Source organism: Serinus canaria, chromosome Z (assembly GCF_022539315.1).
Source record: "Serinus canaria isolate serCan28SL12 chromosome Z, serCan2020, whole genome shotgun sequence".
NCBI lineage: Eukaryota > Metazoa > Chordata > Aves > Passeriformes > Fringillidae > Serinus > Serinus canaria.
This window is the reverse complement of record NC_066343.1, coordinates 53,239,408-53,262,306: the sequence shown is the minus strand read 5'-3', so window position 1 is coordinate 53,262,306 and position 22,899 is coordinate 53,239,408. Positions and strand designations below refer to the sequence as shown.

At 37.8% G+C, this 22,899-nt stretch overlaps 1 protein-coding gene across 1 annotated transcript in view; it reads right to left on the bottom strand.

The window, feature by feature from the left end:
- JMY (junction mediating and regulatory protein, p53 cofactor) overlaps positions 1 to 22,638 on the bottom strand; it is a 63,668-nt gene extending 41,030 nt beyond the window's left edge. Inside the window, exons 1-2 of the mRNA XM_030236643.2 lie at positions 21,648 to 22,638; positions 4,381 to 4,554 (exon numbers count right to left, since the gene is read on the bottom strand). Coding sequence (XP_030092503.2) covers positions 4,381 to 4,554; positions 21,648 to 22,487 — 1,014 coding nt within the window. The 5' untranslated portion in view covers positions 22,488 to 22,638. The remainder of the gene's footprint in view (positions 1 to 4,380; positions 4,555 to 21,647) is intronic.
- Between the last annotated feature and the right edge of the window lie 261 nt (positions 22,639 to 22,899).

Sequence of the window (22,899 nt, the reverse complement as noted above, 5' to 3'; positions counted from 1 at the left end):
GACTAATAAAAGATTCCAAAATTTTTAAAAGCAGGATGTTATGAATCATCACCATATAAACTGCTCTAATCTCTAGCTTCCAGTGATAGACCTCAATATTAATGTATCTGAAGTGATTAAAATCTTTTCACATTAACGTGAACTAACAAGCAAGTAAAAATCATTAACATGTAAGCAACAAAGCTATGAGTATGTTTAATATAGTTAACATACAATAAGTTTTCAGTGTTCTAATTTCCTGGAGATGAGCTGAGATGGTGGTGGCTCTAGGCTTTCACCTGTAATGAGATATTATCAGTTTCCAGTTAAGCAAAACCAGCTCAACTCAGACCTTCAAGAATGCATGTTTTGAAGTTTTGCTGGCATCCATAAGTAGGTTGTGAAGCAATTTGTTACATTTTATCTTTAGTCCAATATCAAGGACATCCAAAAAACCCTCAAGTATGAAAAGGGAAGGCCTCCCACTGATTTCACTTGGCATTTGAACAAACTGGGTGCCTATTAATCATGACTGAAGTACTGTCCACAACTACAAGACCATAAACATTCTAAGTAGCAAGGTAGTTTTTTTGGCTGTATGAAGACTGGTGAACACAGACGTACAGACAAAAAAGGCTTTGGGGTTTAGCCCATGAAGTCATTTTTTAAAATAATTTTTGTCTTTTCTAATTTACCAGATTTGGTATCCTGTATAAATGAAACCTTCATGTCTTAGTCTTACAGGACTTAAAGCTTGATCACAGTAACCTGGCCAGTAGTTCTACAGCCAAGTATCAACCACTAACTTGCTGGTCCCTTCCATACTTTCTGAGAACACACCACTGTATATGGAGGATCTCACAAAGTTTAGATTTAACTTTCTGAAATCAAAGGCACCAGAACAGAGGTACCTACTCCGATTTTTCCAAATTTCAGAAACACTTAGCATTTTTATTTCCAGCTATTGATGACTACTACCTCCAACTTTCCTGCTATGGCAATGTGTTCGGCACACAAAAAAAATAACAAAATTTTCACGGGGATATTATTTATTTTGATTAAGGAAAGATTTGTGGGCATAAAGGTGAAAATTTTTGATTCTAAAAATGTTAACACCCTTTCTTAGCTGCCAAGTAGTCTGATTATTAGCAAAGAGAGTATTTTAAATTCCATTTAAAATGCAACATCAATGCTAGATTAATCTACGAACATTGTTTGTCCTGTGCTTTTATGCTCACAGTTGACTTCGCAGTTCTTGGAAGAATATACAGACAACCCAAAACATGTAACACGGCATTTGAGTATCAAGCTTCACTTGCCTGGTGCCTATATAATACTCAACGGAATCAGAAAGAAAAGGTGAAATCAGAAGAAAGGTCCAGTGACGCATATTGTGAAATTACCATGCTAAAACTCACTGCTTGAATGTCTTTACATATTATTACAACTAAACCAGTAGTAGTCCGTAATTAAATCAGAAAATGACTACACAAATCCAGCCCAACTTTTATGGATATAAAAAAATATAATACTGTCTTCAATTCCTGTATTATGCCTTCTCCAGAATTCAGTGAATATATGGACTGTTTGGTTGGCTTATAAAAACAACTTTTCACATTTACCTTACAAAATACAGTCATACTAAACAAACTGAGTATGTCTAGTAAGTGTATCTTATATTTTAATCTTGAAATGAGTTCAGACTTGTTTCTTTGATAAGCATTTCTCAGTTTGATAATAGCATTCATTAAAAGTTGGCTTTTATTTCTGTATCCCTCATAAAGGCCTTGGGGTGAGCAGGGTTGTTCCCATATCATACATATAAAGATTTAAGTCCAGAACACAGCTGTGCTTGTAATGCTCAGCTCTTGTAAGAATGCACGGTATCTGGTAAGCATCTTGAAATGCTTGGAGGGAAGTCCCCATGGATTTGAGCAGCACTTACATATAAAGAGCATTTATATAAACAAAACCAGGTTTCTGATGTTGGAAGTCCAAAAAAAGACAAGCAATCACTTACTGAACACACTGTTCTAGGGTTAGATGACTAGCCCATAATTAAGCAGAAATGCCATTAGAAGTTACTTTTCCACAGTGACATTTCATTTCATTTCAAAATAACCCAGCTTTTTTTCCTTTCATGATCTTATACCTTTTTCATCCTACTTTTCAAATCCAGAAATATTTAATTACTTCACAGCTTTGACTCTTCACACACCTAAATGTTCCATCCTTTATACAAAATGAAGGAAAATACACCTGAAAAATTAGCGTGATCAAAATATAAAATGAAACAAGATTCTATCATGTCTATAACGGGCAGCAGTAATCTACATTTCCAAGCTTCCACATGGTTTTTAACCTCATTGTGAACTTTCATTCTGGGTTGTTTGGTTTGTTGTTTGGTGGGTTTTTTCCCCAAAGAAGGAATCTGGGTGCAATACAGATGTTCCTCTCTAGTAAGTTTCCACTGAAGACATAACTTTGTTTTTGTTTTTCCCTCCTATAGGCTTGTGTCTTCCTTAAAATTTCACAGGAAGAGCAGAAATTTAACACCAGATGACATATATTCCAATTTTATGCCCTACTCCAAAATCAAAAAACACTCTTCCCAAAGATTACAGGTGATGTAATTAGCTTCCTTCTAAACTCACTGTGAAAACTGACAAAATTAAGCTGATTAAAAAACTTAAAACCTTCCAAATTCTTTAAAAAACCCAAAAAATCAAACCATCAGAACAAAAACAACTTCCCCACAAATCAGAAACAGATACCTAATACAGAAAAGGTCTGAAACATTAAAGCCTGCCAGGAAAACATATGCAGCAAGTTAATACAAACCATTTCATACACAAGTTCTATTTATAAAACATTTCTTCAACCCTAGCTACCCAGTATAATAAATATATGTTTTGTCATCATAGATACAAGTACTGCTTTCTCTCAAACAATGAAAGGAAAAACAAGAGATGGCATCTTTCTCTACTGCATTATACAGGCAACCAAGTTTTTTAACTCACAAATTGCCAAGTCAGAAAGAGAACACAATGTACATTCAAAGAAATTATGTGTTACTAAAATAACCACAGAACACACCTCAGAAGTTTATCAACATGACTCTTTCAGGAAGAATATTAAATGATACATTTTAAAACCAGAATTCAAGATATTACTGAGGTTTAAAAAAATCAAAGCAGAGGAAAACACAACAAAACTCTTAATATGTAATTTTACTCATTCTAATATTTACTGCTCTTATTTGACAAAAGAACAAGCAAATCATCTTTTTCTCTACTACAAATTCCAATAAAATGTGAATTATTTCACCATGCTTTGAAGAAAGCATATTAATAAATTAAGTGTTTATAGGTTTCAACTGTATAATACATCTGAAAAAAATATTCATGCCAATTCTCTATGCAGCAACAACATTCAAGAGAAGAAAAAGCACTTTTAGTTACAACATCATCACATTATAAAACTGAGTTCACTTAAGACTGCTGATTTTTCTGAAAAATTACTTTAGGCTAACAGCAATATGTCAAAATAAAACTAATACATAAAAAATTCTTTTGCCTCCCTCATTCCTTCTCAAAGCCAAAGAGGAACACTATTTTTAAGCTGAAAACAGTAAAAAAATTTGCTGGCTAACTGAACAAGGTATCAAGCTGAGATAAAATGACATTTACAATACAGATTAAATGAAACAAAATTTTAGCTTAGAATCAGAAGGCTGTAGTCTTAATAATCTGCACAGGAACCAGTAGTTTTATCAAAAGTACATCCAAGATGCAGTAAAGATAACATTTGTTAGTTCTGGCTAAGCATTCAAGATCAGAATTACTTTCAAATATAACAAACATACTCATTCTGAAACAAATTTACCAAAATGTAGATGGCTTTTCTAGCTCTTAGGAAACTATACTGTCCAAGGGTTACAACAAGTTATGTATTTTAATTCATGTTCCATGAGTTTAAGTCTTTTGCAACATCAGAAAAAAAGCTACTGACTTTTCACAGTTCACCTGATTACACAGAAAATTACTTTTCCTTTTAGTTTCCTGAGATAATTTTCTAGAATTAACAATATTATAAATACTGCAAATCTCTTTGTATTTTACATATTACTCAGTATTCCCAACCACAAAATTTTAAGTCTGACCTATTTAATTCAGCCATGCATTTGAAGGGTAAGACAGTAAGATAAACAGGTGGTGTTTAGCTACATATGTCAGATGTTCTCACTCATCAAAAACACTCATCTTAGTGAAGAGCCCACAAAAACAAGGTCAGCATCTAGTGGAAAAATATCACTTCATATACTGCATAACAGAACCAGTAAGCAGGATATAAAGAGCAGAACTTCCCAAATAATAAGTATATGAGTTGCCTTTACCCTACCTTTATCTGCTGTCTTCTGAGCATCGCAAGTTCCCTCATATCTCGGAATGGTTGCAGTAAGTACTGGTAGAGCTCCGTGGTGGCTTCTGCAAGATTACTGTAGGCTTCATCTTCCATTTGGTACAGTTCAAGGAGCTCTACCATACTTTCTGTATTCTTATGTTTTTCCAGAAGCTGCAGAAAAAGTATGAGTTTTAATGAAAATATTGGAACATTCCTGATAAAAGTGAAAGCAATTTAAAAAGCTTTTTTTAGCCTATCATCTTGTATCATCTTCCCTTTCCCACAAAATCACCACACATATAAACAAAACAATCTTAGTCCCCAAAACACATCTTCAATTCAGCCAGTTAGGTATGAGCACATCTCTGAAACCTTAACTGAGCAACACTCAGACTGATTTTTTAATTTCCAAAGATTTCTGGAAGGTAATGAATATGAGGACAAAGAAAACAGAAAAAGCAACTTAGCACAACAATTTCTACTGTAGTGAGCAGGTATGCTACTTCAGACACTTCCCACTTTTGGGTAACAGAGCAGGGGAAAACTGAGTGGTAGACAAGGAGACAAAAAGAGAAGTTGCATTTTGAATTTTTTACATTTTTGAGAATTTTTGGTGTTTGGGTTTTGCAGTTTTTTGTCAGTCTGTTCTTTGGATACACACAGCCCCCACTACATCAGTGTGGCCTCAGACAGAAAACCCATATGAAACAAAACTTACTACAAAGTTCAGTTACAAAACTTCAAATGTATGAACCTTTCATTCATTTTATTTTTACAACGGGAATTACCTAAGCAATATAATCTTTAAAAAATACTTAGATGTTAATAAAACTACTTTAATTCATATAAGAAAATACAACATCAAAGTCTGTCTGTTCTGTCTTTTAGTTCTTATTAAGCAGAAAATCCACTTGTACAAACTAGCTACAATGTAAGATTTTTTTATTGTATATGCTCATTTTGCGTCTATTTTGGGCATTTGCCTGAGCAGACTTCACATGGTGCTGGAAGCCTTTCACCAGGTCAAAAAAAAAATTTACTTGTTTAATAATACAAATCTCATACAGACATTTGGAGTACTTAATGCATTTACAAAGACAAGATTATCTGAAATTAATTTCCCTCTTATATAATTTTCTAAGGCAAAATCTCTTGCCCTTTATATTACCATCTGAAAAGCATATATTCACAGTCCAAGTTTATTTAAACTTAAAGATTAGTAACACTGTGGTGTAAATACATCCTATCTGTTCACTGAAGTTGGATGCTAAGCCATCCATGAAATCTCTCTATAGCGAACTGTGTTTCAGTTACCAGAATGGGTATGAACAATGTCTTCCTTTGTAATGGAAAGTTTGTTTTAGAACATCTCTGAAGCACTAAAGGTTAGAGAGAGGATGCAGAGCCAAATGTAGAGATGCTCGTAATGGCTTTATTTATATGTTCAGCATTAAAGTAACAGCCAGATTCCATAAAAAGACAGAAAGAGCTTTCCCTTATTAAGGTTTAGCAGAGAAGAAAGGTCTGGGACACACATGAAAACACATGTGAAAATCCTCACAAGGAGGAAACTGCTTTGTTACCTAAACAATTTCACACAGACAATTGTTCCTACCACAAAGTCACTGCCTATACTCTTCTACTCTTCCAGTAGCACACAGTATTTTGTAGCATTTCAGTTCTCACTGAGAACACAATCATTGGGCTTGCAGTCTGTAAGACTAACATTTTATTAACTTTCAGTCTTAGATACACATAACATAACCGGAAACTATAGAAACCCGGATACTCTTGGATTCATGCCTTAAGTCCCTATGAGTCTCACACACTATTCCAACTCACTATTTGTTTCAACCATCTAGTCTAAGAATGCACCATCTTCCTCAGCTCCACTTCCATGTGACTAAGGTCTAAAAGGAGAGTTGCATATACCAACTTTCTCCTACTTTCCCCAAGCACAATCAGGAATCCCTCTGCAGTCCCAAAGCTATAATTAGCCTTCCATCAAGCTCCTAAATCTTTCTTCTCAAGCCACCCATTGCACCAAAGAGCAACTCTACCAGTACATGACAATTTCCTTTTAGTTGCTTAGGCTATTAGTATCTTACTATTAAATAAATTTACACCTCGGTTTCATTGTGAAATACTACTAGCTCCACTATGATATAAATCCTAGAGGGCAACAAAAAATGACAATTCAAGAAAATGTAATCATTTAAAGGGGAATCTTAGGTACATTTATTCCAGGGACAGAACAATACAATGGAGGGGCTTTTTCCTTTTTATTCACAGATCATTCTTAAGGCCTATTTAGTAGTTCTAATATTTCAGTAGATAGACACAACTTTGCATAAGCTGAAATTAAAGGGCCAAGAAATGAACGACCAATCCAATTTTATGACTATCAGAATAGTACAAAGACATCTTAACGACACTAAGAACTAGCAGCTACTTATAACTAGTTGGCTGTTACGAAAAAAAAAATCATGTCTATCACTGAAAACAGCAGGGATAAAATAATGAATTATCAAAATGTTCCTGTGCATACCAAAGGTAAGGAAATGGGCGTAACTTCATGGTCTTGCCTGTGTTAGTCTGCTGCTGGAGTTACCCAAAACCTAAATCAAATCCTAATTCTCAACTCCTTCAAAAATACCAAATCTTCAATTTAAAAACCCCAAACATAGAAGTAAGGGCAGGTTGTTCATAACCAATTAATTAAGAATTAGACATATATTTGTTCTTTAACAGTTAACACAAGGTAAGCTTCCATTCTTCATCCCTAAGGCAATGATGCAAGCAGAATTCTATTACTAATAGGGGTTTCTGAATGAAAATGGCAACAAAATTTCATCTATTCTGCAGTTCCAAAAAAAGATGTAACAAAACAAGTAAAATTACTTAGAAACCAAAGAGTATATTCTTACTTGGTTTAATGCAAAGATCAATGAGCTATTCAATAGGAGTATTCTTCAATTCTTCAAAACAGATAGGTAAATAATCAGCCTGAGAGTACTTGTTACAGACAGCCTCATTACACCCATCCATCTATTCACACCCCATTTTCACAAAAAACACTAACCTTGGACATAAAGCTTGAATACTGTGTTCAGCTTTGGGACCCTCATTACAAGAAAAGCACTAAGGTGCCTTTCATGGAACTGGTGAATTGTCTAGAGAATAAGTTTTACAAGATTAGCCTAAATAAATCAAAATATCGACTCCTTCTGGTTAAAAATAGCTGCTCGCCCTACCAGCTACCAAGGAACCAGGAAGCAGAAAAATTCCTATAGTGTCTCATTGCATGGGTGCTTCCCCAAGAGAAGAGAGAGGGAAGGAAAGACCTACAAAAAACTAAATGGGATTTCTAGGTACAGCACTTCTCAAAATAGTACAGTAGCTTACTTAAAACCCAAGAAGAGTAGATCAGCTTCTAGGAAAAGTCACCTGAACTGTATGAACTAACTATAAAAGCCAACTCTACGTTTATTAAACAAAGAGAAAAAAGATGGTATAGCTATACAGCACTTGGAAATACCATTGCCAGCTCTCTTCCCTAATCTTGCCTAATGCAAATGTACAGTTTGTCTTACTGGTTTTTTTTAACATTTTCTTTTTTTAGCTGTGAGGGGAACTATCTCTTCTTCTAAGCAACAAGTGACAGGACAAGAGGAAACAACCTCAAATTGTGCCAGGTTTAGATTGGACAGTAGAAGAATTTCTTCACAGAAAGAACTGTCAAGCACTGAAATAGGCAGTGCAGGGAAGTGGCTCAGTCATCACCCCTGGGGATATTTAAAAGATGCAGGGATGTAGCACTTAGGGGCATGGTTTATTGGTGGGCTTGACAGTGATACATTAATGGTTGGACCTGATGATTTTAAAGGTCTTCTCTGACCTAAATGATTCTACAAAAGTGGTTTAAAGGAATACAGAACTATTTTTTCTCACATTTTGAAACTAGAGTGTGTACCAACCAGGAGGCTTCAACAATCCAGGTTGGTATTAACAGAAGACCAATAGCTTTGATTCTACTTCTATATGGAGGCTTTTAACCCTGATGAAGAGTCCAGGTGCTTCACTGCCACCAGTCTGGAAGGGGGCACTAACACAGGAAACAGATGTTGTAAAACTGGCTGCATAGAGCACCTCCCATTATAATGCAGCCTGATGGAACTTTCCTGCTCCAGATCAAAGTAAGCTAAACCTTTTTTTTTTTTTTTTAGCTGGCTATCATCCAGATAGTATTCAGACTATAGTCTGAATCTCCCAGCATCCCAGACAACCTGGGATGCTGGGACTAGCGCAGAATTGATGTCATAATGAAAACCACACCCTCCATAGACCCACAGGTAGTTTGACTCTGTATGCTCCCATTTTCACACAGGCAGTACTAAATGCCCACCTAGCCAAGTGCCTAGACCGACACAGAACCTTAAAGCCAGGCAGTTTTCAAGGTGTTGGCAAAAAATACACTAACAATTTTTGTGGCATGTTTTATGCCCCAGTGAAGAGTAGTTCTCAGCACAGACATTCAGTGTTACTGCTCATTTACTTCTCAGTAGTCTCAGTATGAATTTTTGACTCTCACAATTTTTAAATTATATTATTTAAAGAAGTGGGTGGAGGAGAGTAGAGTAACATCCTGTACAGGCCTGACTAGCTCTATACCCATTGAATGCTGCATTTATTTTAAGAATCATGTTTCACAGATGCTACATTGTTCACAACTAAATGAATCCATATTTTTTAGGCAACTATTATGCAGATACACTCTAACCAGCAGGAAACACTTTTTTTTTTAAATTTAACAGCACATATATTTGAACTATATAACAAAGATTTTTTCTGTACTTTTTTATTTTGTTCAAAAAGCTTTAAAAGCATTACAACAGAGAGTGTAATTATGTGCAGGTTGACCTCAGCTGGGTGCATAATCCAAAGTTTAAATTAATCATAGAAGAATCACCTTTGCTAATACTCCCAAAACTTTCCCTGTTACTCCTATTTATTTTGGCGTATTTTATAAAAACATTGCAATATGACACATAACCATTTTTAGATAAAATCAGTTATTAAGATATTTTTTCAGTCATAATGATATTTTTATTTTTATCATCTTAAATTCCTTCATACTTCAGAAATAACTACAGAAGAGCCTATTTTTCTATGAATTTAGGTTGTCAGAAGTCTGACAGTATTACCTGCCATTTCCAAGAAGAGTTCTAAAGATTCAAATTGAAGCATATTTAGAACACAGATAGCTGGTGTCAGAGAGAAGTACAGTACAGCAGATAGAGTAGTTTTAGCTACTTCACCCTTTGCCCAGAGAACAGCATTCCTAGGAGTAAAATACTCAAGCCTCCTGAGGATGCACTGGCAATAGTCCTCAACGACAGTGAGATGATGAGTTATAAAGAAGTAAAGCTAGAGAATACGTAAAATCTGTATGTAAATTCTAGCAACTGAACTTAGAAGGCAAGTTTGTTGGTTTTGTTTTTTGCATTAGAACATGCTTAGAACTGTTTCTCTTTAACCAAACAAAAGAAATCGCTGTTTAAAGCAAATATACTCCTACATGTCCTGACAATAAGCAGAAGTCTCAATTACATGAAATCTTCACTACAGGCAAACTGCTTTTCTCACTCTTACAAACATGTGGTTCTGTACTTAAATGTCACCCATCACAGTTAAGAGATTAAGACTTGCCAGGATATCCAGCTATTTGCATGACTGCATTGCCATCAATAATCCTTACCTTTGTGGTAAAAAAAGATCAGTAGCATTACTGTAGCAGTAACAGACCAAAGCCAGACTCTCCCACACAGATCTAAAGTATACTTTACTGCTAGGGCAGAAATCATCTAAGCGAACACAAAATCTAGATAGAGAGGGAGGATGTGATAAATAAATTAGTTATTACTGACAAGCATGGGAAATGCTGGATCCAGCACTACATCTGTCTAACCTTGTAAGATTTAAAAAAGATAAAAACAAGTGAATTCCTCAGTAACTTATCTGGAAACAACACAGCAACTGACCACCTACTGAGTGCACAAAAAGTGTCCATTTTTTTCCAAATAGGCTTCTGAAGACAGGGAATTGAAGTGTATGCTAATGCACTGCCAAGGTTATTGTCTGGATTTGGGTAGTTTTTAAAATGGCTGTTTAAAGAAGAGCTGAGCTAATTCAACTAATTAAACTAAAACCACAGATAAAACATACAGAGCAAACAAGTTTAAAGTTCACATGTATTCAAAAAAATGAAACAGCAAACAAGAAAACCCAACAAAGATACTGGAAAGCAAAACATGGGGTGTTTAAAACACAAGAAATTAAGAATACTTGCATAAGATGTGTCATCTAGGACTCTTTAAGAGTTGCTAATACAAAAGGAACCACATAATTCCCCTTTAAACACTATTTAAAACAGTTCCCTTACCTGTACAGGGTGAGCCTAGGACCTCAGTATATGTGCGCAGAGATCTTCCAGGTGGGTGGAAAGGGTTTTGTACAGGGGGACTACAGAAGTGACATCTGTGAAAAGATGCCAGAAGCATCCCCCATGTCCAACAGAGCTAAAGCCAGTGAGCTCCAAAATGGACCCACCACTAGCCAAGGCCAAATCCATCAGCAACCACAATAGCACCTCTGGGATAATGCATTTAGGATGGGGAAGAGCGCTGGCACAAAAACTGCAAGCCCAAGAGAGGAGCAAGAACAGGTGAGAGGAACAACTTTGCACACACTAAGGTCAGTGAAGAAGAATCTGGGGGAGATTCTCCAAGGACCTGTGTAGAGATATCCTTGCAGCCTGTGGAAGACCACCCTCATTGGAGCAGATGGATGGGCCCCGAAGTAATTTCACAGAGAGCCCATGCTGGAGCAGGCTACTGGCAACCTGTGGCCCCATGGACAAGGGAGCCCACGCTGGAGAAGTTTTCTGACAGGACCCCTATGATCTCGCGGAGGACAGACACTGAAGCACCTGGTTTCCCAAGGACTTTACCCAATGAGTTGGACTTACACTGCCAGAAGTCCATGGAGTTCTGTCTCCTGTAGGTGGGTCCCCATGTTAGAGCAGGGGAAAAACACGGAGAGGAAGGAGTGGTAAAGAAAACACATGATGAACTGACCACCAACCCTCCTTTCCTATCCTCCTATGGTATCCAGGGAAAGGAGGTAGAGAATCAGTAGGGAAGCTGAGCCCAACATGGAGGGATGGTGTGAAGATGTTTTATGATTTGGTTGTATTTTTCACTATCAAACTTTGATTTATCAGCAATAGATTAAATTAATTTCCCCAAGCTGATTGTGTTTTGCCTGTGACAGTAACTGGTGAGTGATCTCTTCTTATCCTCATCTCAACCCATGAGCCACATCATTTTCTCACCCTACCCAGCTGAGGAAGGGAGTCACAGAGTGGCTCTGGTGGCCACCTGATGTGGCCAACAACATCTACCCACTGCAAGAGCACACCCCAGGAGCTTATGACCAGCACGGATTGCTTGGCCACTTTTCACTCCTATCAGTAATCCTCACTTATACACAGGTTACAGCTCCTAGACAGCAACAATTACCTTTGTCTAGTTCTTTTACACTGCCTACCAAAACACACCTCATTTATACATACTACCTGTAATACAACTCCATAGATAAAGAAAAGAACTGAACTGAGTGAGAAATTTTAATGCAGCCAAGTGAGCCAAAACATGACTTCCATGTACACATCATTACTGAACAATGCAACTTCTCTCCTCCCACATGGAATTCTAAATAGAAATCTAAGCAGAACTGTATGTACATATATAACTTGTTGGAAAATCACGAGGCTCAGGCCTAAAGCTCTCAGCTCTGACAACAATGTATGGCAAACTAGATCTCTTCTGAAAGCTCAAGAGGGAAATGTCAGCAACTAAAAACTATGCATCTCCTTCTCTGTAAACAAGACAAACATGTAACACCATGTGGGGTACTTTTTTAAGCTGGCACTAGTCTGGTCACCTTATCTTACTGTGTGATGTGGCTGTACAACTCCTTAGTCAGACTGCCATGTCAAATGAGTGTCTATAAATACAAGGTATTAGTTTGAATTTAGTATATTACTTGGATAGCCACAGATGAGCAACAGAAATCATAGCAATCAAGGGCTAACTGCATGGGAGCACTCATCCTACAGGAGTGCTAGGTTTTCCTTTTCCTGTTAGTTACACAGAAACAGGTATTTACATTGTAACATAATTTCATGAATGAAATAGATCTGTTTAAATCTGTATTTCAGAGTTATTATGGTGTTTTGGGACTCCTTTCCTTTGAAAAGTGGCAAAGTAATTAAAAGATAAAGTCACTAATGAATCACTGGTTGGTTGGAACATGGTAACTTGAACAAAAAGACTTCTAGGCAACACCTCACCCTGAAGGCTTGGCAAAGAGCTTACTTTACACATATCCTAATGAGTTCTAAGTAATTTTTTTTTCTCTGCAGGTCAGAAGACTGAGAACATACATTACATAAGTATTCAGGCTGTGCCATAAAATACTTTAACTTTTGGTCCACAGATTGTCTTCTTCTATCGTTCTGAACTATGTTGTTAGTCAGGAGAATATACACAAGAGCACCAAAACTGACAACTATATAAACAAACTAATATTTACACAGAACAAATACATTTAGTTAGAAGGTATTATAGCGCTAGTCTTAAACCCTTTCACATAAGATTTGCCATGTCAGGATAAAGGCCTAGCCAAATACTCACCTGCAGTAAAGAGCAAATGTTCTTTTATGTTCTTCTTTTATGAAAAGAAAAACATTTGATGGGAAGAAAAAAAAAATTAAGAGGTACAATCAATTTCACTGAGAAGTCAGTTCATGGGAATTAGATCAGCAGCAGTGAATTAGTACTCTTAGCAGTTTTACAGTGCATTTGGAATGGTAACGAGTAATTCTCAAATGTCCGATATGTCTACTGTAAGACTTTAAAAAATCTGATTCAAAGCAGGAAAAGCATTACAACAATAACATATTCTAAGTACTTGTGAGGGTGAATCTACTCCTAAAAGCTGACCCAATAGCTTGCTCCCATCAAGAGAAGATTCCTCTTCCCATCCCCTCTTGCCTCTCTTCTTCCTAGTCTACTCCAGTTCCATGTTCCTTCTGCTCTCAGGAGCCCTCTTCTCCACTGGCTTTAGTACTTCTCAGATACTTCAACTAACTCAGCGTCTGGCAAAAAACTACTTTGTAGTCTCTCTAGAAGTAACTTACTGAGGTTTATTAAGTTGAATCAGCATACTGAAAGGACAGAGAAGCAGAACAGGAAGGAACACAAAGCTGATGTGGGGGAGGACAGAAAACGATAGCATCCCCCCTGTCAACACTAGTAAGCTGATGATCCAGTTCTTCAGCTCCCTTCAACAACACAGATGATGAACCACCTTTAAGCCCGGGTGACAGATGAGAGGTAACTCAAACAGCCCTCTGTGAATTCTGTCAATTCTGATAGAGTTCAGCCTGTATGGCACCTTATACAATGCAATCATGGAAAGGCAGGCCTAAGGAAACAGCATTTTGCATCCCTAAATGCAATTTTTAAAGCTTCCAAGCTCAAATAATAGAGATTTTATTTAAAAGTTGAATAAATTAAAAAAAAAACCCAAAAGTAGAAAGGACATATTTACAGTCCACTACTAAGAACAAAAGGATAAATAAGGTATCAAAAAAATCCTCAGATCCCACATCATGCACATTTTTCCTCCTACAGCAAATACAGTAAATTGCAAGCTACTAAATCACTTTCATAACAGAACAGTATTTCAGGCAAAAGCAATTTCTGTTAACACCAGGGGGAACACAAACTTGTAATCTGTGCTGCTAATTGTTTGAGTTGGTTTTATTCCCGTTTTTAGGGAGAAATGAATGAGAAAGGATATTCAGTTTAAATGTTTATGGGAAATAAAATCCATGTGTGATAAAGCAGCATGATAAAACACATTTGAAATTATACATACCATTTATCTACTCATTCAACTCTTCCAGAAGACCTCCAATACTGCAAGTAGTTTGGGATTTTTTTAACCTCCTCCCACATATGAATTTTTTTCTGAATTATACTACTCTGAAGTGACAAAATGATACAATTTAAAATTTTGACATCTGATGATCATGAACAAGTAACACATTACTGAAGGCTAAAAAATTTGGGATCTGAAGTGACAGGGCTATTTACACTGTAGAAAAATTACAAACTTAGAAACTTTCAGAATTAATCTACAGATTTTCTCCCTCAAAAGTTTCACAACTAAATTAATACATTCATATCTTTTTCATTTCTTCTTTTTCTTCTTCATTTGTTTTATACTTCCTTTCAACAGATATAAAACACAATGTTTTTTTGAAGTTCAGGTTTCCTTTAAAAAAAAAGAAAGCCTTAATCAAAACTAGTTCTATTATAAGAATAGGGTGCAACTAAAAAACACACTAAGGTTCCTTCTAACATAATAATCTATGACTTTAAGTTATTGAAAATCTTTTATAATACGCTTTCCCTAAAGCAGCTCAAAAAAGTCATGATGCAATACTATTATGCGAAAAGCTGTGCTACTATTAATTTTAGATGACCACATAAATTGTCTGCAAGTCACCACAAACAAATGCTAATTGATTATTTAAATAATATTTTTCAGAGAAAAAAACCCAAACCCATCCAAGTCTTTCACAGCATTGTTCCAAAAGAAGGTCAGAACCACTTGCCACAAACACATTTTGGAAAGTATTCTAACAGTAGATAATTAAAAGTTTGGGTTGTTTTATGTATTTAAGAAATCAGAAGTACTCAAGTTCCTTTAAAAAATTTTTAAATGTTTGCTGAATGACTGGAAGTGCTTTCTAAGACCTTTCCAGAAGCAAATCCTTAACAAAAAAAGTCCAGCAAGTTTTCAGATTTGTCTGAATGGGTAATGTTTGTCATTACTAATTAAAAAAAACTCACAGACATACATCTGATATTCCTACAAAAATCCCTCACTCAGAAAAGAATAGGTAGAAAAGAAACCCAGAGATAGGGTCTTACCACTGAAAGGTTTTGAACTGAAAGCAGTATCTGCCAAAGGTTTTGTAACTGGTGAGCGGAGTCATGATGATATATCACGCATGTTCTAGTTACATCTACAGTGAATGGCTGCAGATGATTATGTCCAAAACCTGGCTTGCCATGGAAGCTGTGTTCTCACCAAAACATATACATATAGGTATTGACTAACTCACTGATGTTCTGTATCCTTAGAATATAATTTTCCATCTCCTCCTGTCCTAGCTTCCTTCTCTCTCTACCAAAACCTACTAGGCTTCCATCTCTTGCAAAAATAGTTTGGCAGATATATCTTTAGCTGGCCTGAGCCCTAACTTCTGTAGAAGACCTCTCCAGTACCAGCAATATCCTGGTGCACTGCAATGCTATGTTTCTAATAATATTAAAAAATAAATTCAAAAGCACAGCCTCAAAACCCAAAAATGCAGTAATTTCCAAAAATCTCTGCTTCTCAAAACCTTCATTAGGTTTGTGGTAGCAATATTTACATATGTAAAGCACACAGTCGTCCCTGACTATTTGTAAACAGTGTCTTGTCGTGCTACAGAAACATAAAAAGATTAAACTATGACAGTGAATCTGCTTTCAAATTCAACACCTGCCTGGATAATAACACTATGTCAGCCAGAAAAGGAGAGGAAAAAAAACGTTACTGGCTTAAGAAAGCAGTTTTAAAAAGCATTCACTTGAAGGGAAGACATTCAATTGAAGATAAAGAAAATAATGGTAGGAAAAAATGAGAAAAAATACAGAAGACAAAGGTAAGCACAAAGAAAGTACAAGCCAATATCATCTCTAAAGGCTAAGAAATTACGGAAGCTGTGAATCCTGAGTCACACAATGGAGTACAGAACATATATAACATAGGTTGTTCGCACCTCTTCAAAATATTCTGTCATATGAAAATGCTGCAAATAGGTACTAATAATTTTAAACAAAAAACAAAGGAAAATTTATATCTAGGGAAACCATGGGAATATTAAATGAAATTATCTTAGCATCAGAGTACTTCCCCAAGTAAGAGACATAAATGGTTCCCCAATCCCACTTTAGGCAGTTAAAAAGACCATATACTGCATTTTTTTCCCCCTCTTCCAGGTATTTGGATAAGGAAATTAATTACTAGACTTGCAAGCTGCTGTCTTCAGTTTCTAAAACTTAAGACCAGGGTTACTAATACTGCTATATTGAACAAGGTGCACCTCTACTTTTCATCTAAGATTTAAATTCTGTCAAGAATGATCTAATTTTTGAAGTCAATGCCCTTTTTTTTTGTGTACATATAAGTTTCCCATATTTTGAAGAAATGTACATTGTTTTAAGCACTCTCACTTTCAGGTACAGCTGCAGTACTCACTGTTAACTTGCTTTAGCAGTTGCCCAATACCAGCCAAAGTATTAATATCATGTAGGTGTCTCCAAAGAGCTTGGAGGCTACCTGGCAGTTCTACAGAGCATACCCTACAGCTGCTGACATATTCTGGTCAGTACTAACTTACAGTACTAGTTCAGCACTTAAACAGTTTTTTTACAATGGATTTATAATCCAAACAGTGTTACTAGAAAAAAGTGTTAACTCTACAAATAATAAACACACACAAAAAAGGCATTCCAACAAAACAAGCTTGGACTTCCCAAATACCCAGCATTAGTCTTAACTCTGCTCTCCACATGTCAATAGGAAAAAAATTCCACAGTATCTTATTTTAATCCTCTGTGCTCCCAATGTCAAATTCAAACCAGTGCTCTGTTACCTCCTGAAACATCTTATGTATCCTCTAAACCTAACTATTGCAGTTCATATACAATATTCAGTTATTCTTTCTTCTTGCATAGAAAGATGGTAGATTGGTTTTGATGGAAACACTGCTGTTGCTAACATTTTTTCCATGTTACTGGAACACTGAATCAATTTTTGTCATGTTTTATATTTACTTTTGTATTACCTTTGATTCTGATGTTGAAACTCTCTTTAAACTCTCTTTTAACTCTCTTATTGTGCCTAGATGCAGATCACTGAACAGCAACCAGTCACCTCACTTTTGGAAAACTTCCACTTTTGTTACAGTGCCCCACTACCTACCATATAAACATTTATTTTAGAACTGAATGCATACAGCCAAAACCAACGAAATAAAATTTTTCTAGTTACTGAGACAACCCTGAATATTACTGATTACTGAAATATTATAACAGCTTCAAGAAAACAAAATGTTATTGGATATTATATACCTTTTTTGATATAAACAGAAATGAGCGACAATACGGAAGAAATACATGTTGAGAAGTAACAAATGTGAAATTCCATTATATATAACTGAACCAATTCCTTGCCACTTCCTCTAATTTCACAAGCATATTTCATACATTCAAAACAAAAAACACCTGCCTACTAAACATGTAAAAGTAATTTAAAAATTTATCTGATTATGAAGGAAATAAAGTGACCATTTAGCTTTCCATCAAAAAATGCCACATTTTCTTCTCATACAAGTCGTTACTGTAACAAAATGGATTCATTTTTCCTTAGCCTTTCTACCTCTTTGAATCAAAAGAAAATTAAACTAAGCAGGATTGTTCTCATGCTTAGCAAATACATCACTATACAGGAGATGGAGATTATAAATAACAGTAGGTCCTCACTTTCACAGCAGTCTGAAGTCAGCCACTGAAAAGAAGATGCTTTCAGATTTACTTCAGAATTTAATCAGGCACTTACAAGTGTTTGAACTTTCACATTAAAAAAAATTTAAAAGAAGACAGAGCAGGAATACAAAACAGTCTTTGTCTACCTGCAAACACTGGAATTCACAGATTTTATAAAGCAAAAAGAAAAACAAAGCAAGCTTTTGACTAGTTTTATACCTGGCACTCAAGATCCTATAGACTATCATCCACCAAATTTCCCCCAACCAGGGCTGTAGACCAAACTTCAGGCTACTAAGAGCTGTATGGAACAGGAACATTCCCAGGAACTGATATTTCAAAGATGCTGAAGTAGACATGTAATATAGACTTTCCAAATTGTCAACTTGTTATGCAAGAGCACACAATAAAACGTGTTTGGGGCATGACTAAGCCACCCATCCTCTTGCTCACAGTGTACACTAACATCATTTTTATTCAGGAAAACATGACTACCTTCAGCCTTTTGAAAACACGGAATGGACAAAGAGATAAAGCACCATTACTGCTATTACTAAACTCACAGAAATTTAGCCTAGAAAAACTCTTCTCTATGTAGGAAGAACATAAACAGGCAGAACCAAGAATACAAACTTTTTCTGCCTTCCTGACACAAAGTATAGTATTTTGGAAATACTGTCCAGGAAGCTGGAATCCCAGAAAAGGATTCAATGGTATACTCTATGTTGAAATAATATCTTTTTATCTTTTAACTAAGTACCTGAAGGTTTTTTTCAATGGGTATAAACCTAATGAACAAGTTTTTACTCTAAATAAAACTATTAACTTTGAAATAGTTGAGGAATTTATTTGAAAAAAAATAAAAGAAGTGTTATTTCAAAACTGCAAATCAGGCAGAAGAAATAAATCCCAGGTCACACAGTTCCTCTAAAACTATTGTACTTACTCATCTTGGATCTGTTTCTACTTGCAACATTATTATGGTTTATTAAAGGCCTAAAATTTGGACTGAGATAAAAATTGCTATTACAAAAAGCAATGATTACTAACTGCTGTGAAAATAAACTCGCTTGTGTGTAGTTTATGGAAAGCAATGACTGTCCAAGCCGGGGATGCTAAAACAATGAACATGAGGTTTGGTTGCTCACTTAAGAATACATATCAAGAGAAACTGCAAGCTTTTCTCAAGTAACAGTCTAACTGCACAGAGGAATTTGTCCTAGAAAATATAAGAGCTATATTAAATAACTATAAACTACAGAGGCACATTTTTAGTTGCTAAGTCAAGGTCTTGGGAGTTGCACAATTTTACATTAATGAAGACCCTTCACATTCCCTCCTAGATACCATTCTGGTTACCAATGCTTCGCAATCACTTCCTCTTTTCCCAAAAAATTCTTACAAGAGACAAAATTGTTTAAAATTCCTTGGATCCAACATTCCTGCTATCAGTTGACAGAATTCCAGCACAGATGGAAAAATAAAATGTGAGATAAAACATGCATTCACTAGGTTTTCTTTAAAGTACAAAGATCTTTACTTCAGAAATACCAAGCAGTGCCCATCATCCACTGCTTCATTTGCTTAGAATTAAAATGACAAAGAGCATCTGTATCTGCTTAAAGAAAGACATTTCCTGTAGACCAACTAAACCCCTACCAGGTAAGGAAAAGAGAAACCTGAGAGCCAAGAAGGAAAGAGCAGGTCATTCTATTGGTTTCTTTTCTTAAACATGAACTACCCTTAATTAAAGAAGGATCGACTTACACAACTGACAGAAGTACAGCTGTATTGACTTTAGGTACACTACCAGACTGGTTATCATGGGAAAGGAGGGTTGCACAGTAGTCAAATACATACACAGGCTCTGCCATTTTGTCTGCACCAAGTTCAGAACATTAACACAGAATAAAATTATGTAGTTTAGAGAAACAATTTATTTTTGCCAGTAGTACTGGCAAAACAGAAATTGAGATTCTCTAACAAACAAATAGTTCTTCCTCAGTAATTCTTAACTAGTATTTCCTCAAAAATGCCACATCCCTCGAGTTAAGTATCCAGCTCCCAAATTCCTTGTGTTTAACACGAACTTCTCTTATCCTGCACCACTCATTGTAAAGACTGCTGAATTGTAGACCAAATCTAATTTTAAGCATACACTCCAAAGCATTCATGTAATTTAAAAAAAACAGTGAAAGACAGTATGTTTTCATAGTCTGTGGGCTAAAACCACCGTTGAATTTTATCAAACTGAATTTTTAATGCTGAATTTTATCAAACAAATTACCAACTGTATGCCAAATAGCAAGATTTAATTCAGTCCTTTAAATAGGCATTAAAAAAAAAAAAAAAGGAAAACCAAAATTATACACCCTAACACAACAGTTTGGAAATAAACTACCTGGCAATGCTATACTTGGATGTTCTTACCATGATTACATCACAGATACTACAATTTTCTCATACTCTGTAACTCCAGTCACAAAGGAAAAGCTTGGCATGAATTCTATGGACTCAAAAGTATGCCATCAGAGAGCAAGAAGATATCCTCACACTCCATCAAGGAAAAAACAATCATGACCACACATTTTGCAAAAGAATATTGGCAGGATATATGTGGGTAGCTGAAGCGGTCAAACTTGACCTACATCCACAACAGAATTAAGATGATGTTTGTAAAAATAAAGCACAGTGTAACCTGACTCATACTCATAGTCACGCCTTGATAGATCCAGATATTCTAGACCAAGGCCACCAAAGTCCAAAAACAAATGTAAAATTCTCATTTTATACCTGTGAAATCTGGGTCCTCATATAACTCAGTCCATGAAGACCGAGAAAGTAAAAATTCTCACATACTGATGCTAGAAGTGAGTTAGATGGGCGTCCTCAACTACTCTATCTAGAACAGTATATGGCTTAAGAAAGACACGAAGTGTCCTGAAGCACCCAAGTATTGACAGACAATATCAACAGCAACATAACAAATATTCACTAAGACGAGACAAATTGCTTTTTTCTTTAAATTCCAACTCTAGGAACTTCTCAGCTGAACAAAAGTTGGACTTATTCCTACTCCACTGGAAAACATAATCTTGCTACAAAAATACCAGATTCAGCACCACTGTATGAACCCGGAATTTTCTGGTCTTAAATGCCTAAACTGTACTATCAAAATATACACCACATGTTGCTGCTCTCATTTAAAAGAAAAAAAATTCAGACCCCAACACGTCCTGGTGCAAGGCAATACAAGAACAAAAATATGGGAGCAAGACCTTGCCAAATCCATCGGATATTTATTTAAAAAACATCTACATTTGATTGCACAAAAAAAAGTACTGACCCACACTCCGATGAGTAGGGAAATCTGCACCTCCTTAAATCCTGACCCTAGGGACGTTGGAAAGGCTAAGCCCCATTTTTCTCACTAAGGAACAGGACAGCAAGAACAAGAATGACTAAAAAAGATGGCACAGATTAAACTAAATACGACACTAAAGTGGGAGCATCTGGACCACGCAGTAGCCTCACCTCCTGAATGCGCCTGCGGGCCCTCTGGAGCACCTCTTCGTACCCCTTCTGTCGCAGCTCACTCAGACTCTCGTAATACTCTTCGGGGTCATCGGTCTCGGTGAAGAGCACCTGCGAAAGGATCTTCCAACCACAGGTATCCAAGCTGTGAACCAAGTAAACTTGCAGCTTGTAGCAGAGGGCGTCCATCTCCTGCTCGGATAGTTCCGGTGCTCCGAAAAGCACCGTCCACATGCCCGAGGGCTCCTCGGGGAAGGCAGGCAGGTAGGGCTCCAGCTCCGAGTTCACCGAGCACAGCTGCTGGTGCACGGCCCGCAAGTCTTGGAAGGAGAACAGGCCGGCCCAGCTGCACTCCTCCCCCGCCGGCTCCGCGTCGGGAGCGCCCATCTCGCTCGCCCGAGGCGGCGAGGGCGGCAGCGACAGCGCGGCGGCCACGTCCTCCTTCCCCAGCTCCAGCACTTCGATCTCCTCGGCGGCACCTGCCGCCTCCGGGCCGCGCTGCGGCCTCCGGGCCGGGCTGCCCTTGGGGCGCAGCGGGCTCTTGGGCAGCGCCTCGGCCCGGGCATGGGCGCAGCCCCGGGGCGGCCCCGGGTCTCTGCGCACCGCAGGGCCGCCGGACTTGGGGACGGCTCCGGCCTCGGGACCGCCACGGCGCAGCTCACGGGAGCCGCTGCGCTGCCGCTGCGCCGTGCGGTTGTGGCAGGTGATGGCGAACTTGCCCTCGATCTCGTTCCAGGCCACGATGAAGGCGAACTTGTGCTTCTCCCGCTCCTGGAAGGCGTGCGGCCTGACTGCCACCCAGTCGGCCTCCAACGTCTCCTCCAGGGCGAAGGCGGACATGGCGCTGCGCGACTCCGCACACGGGCACACGCCGCCCGCCCTCCGCGCTCCCGTCCCGTCAGCTGCTCCGCAGCTCCGCACCGCCTTACCGCCCACCACCAGCCATCTTAGCGGCCGGGGTACAAGGGGAAGGGTGCGCTGCTTCCCCACCGGAGCGACGAGGGAGGAAGGGCGGACGGGAATCGCCTCCTTCGCTCCCTGCGCGGGTCCCGCCGGTCACCAACGCAGACAATGCGCGGCACCCCCGCGCAAGCACCGCGCGCGCGTCACGTGGGGCGGGATCTGTTTACAAGCGGCGGCGCTGCGGCAACTCCGCGCCGGCCCCGCCCCCCGCGCGGCCTGCGGCAGCCCCGCCCCCTGAGACGCCTTCCCCCATTGGCGGAGGGAGGCGGGCGGAGCCTCGCGCCGAGGA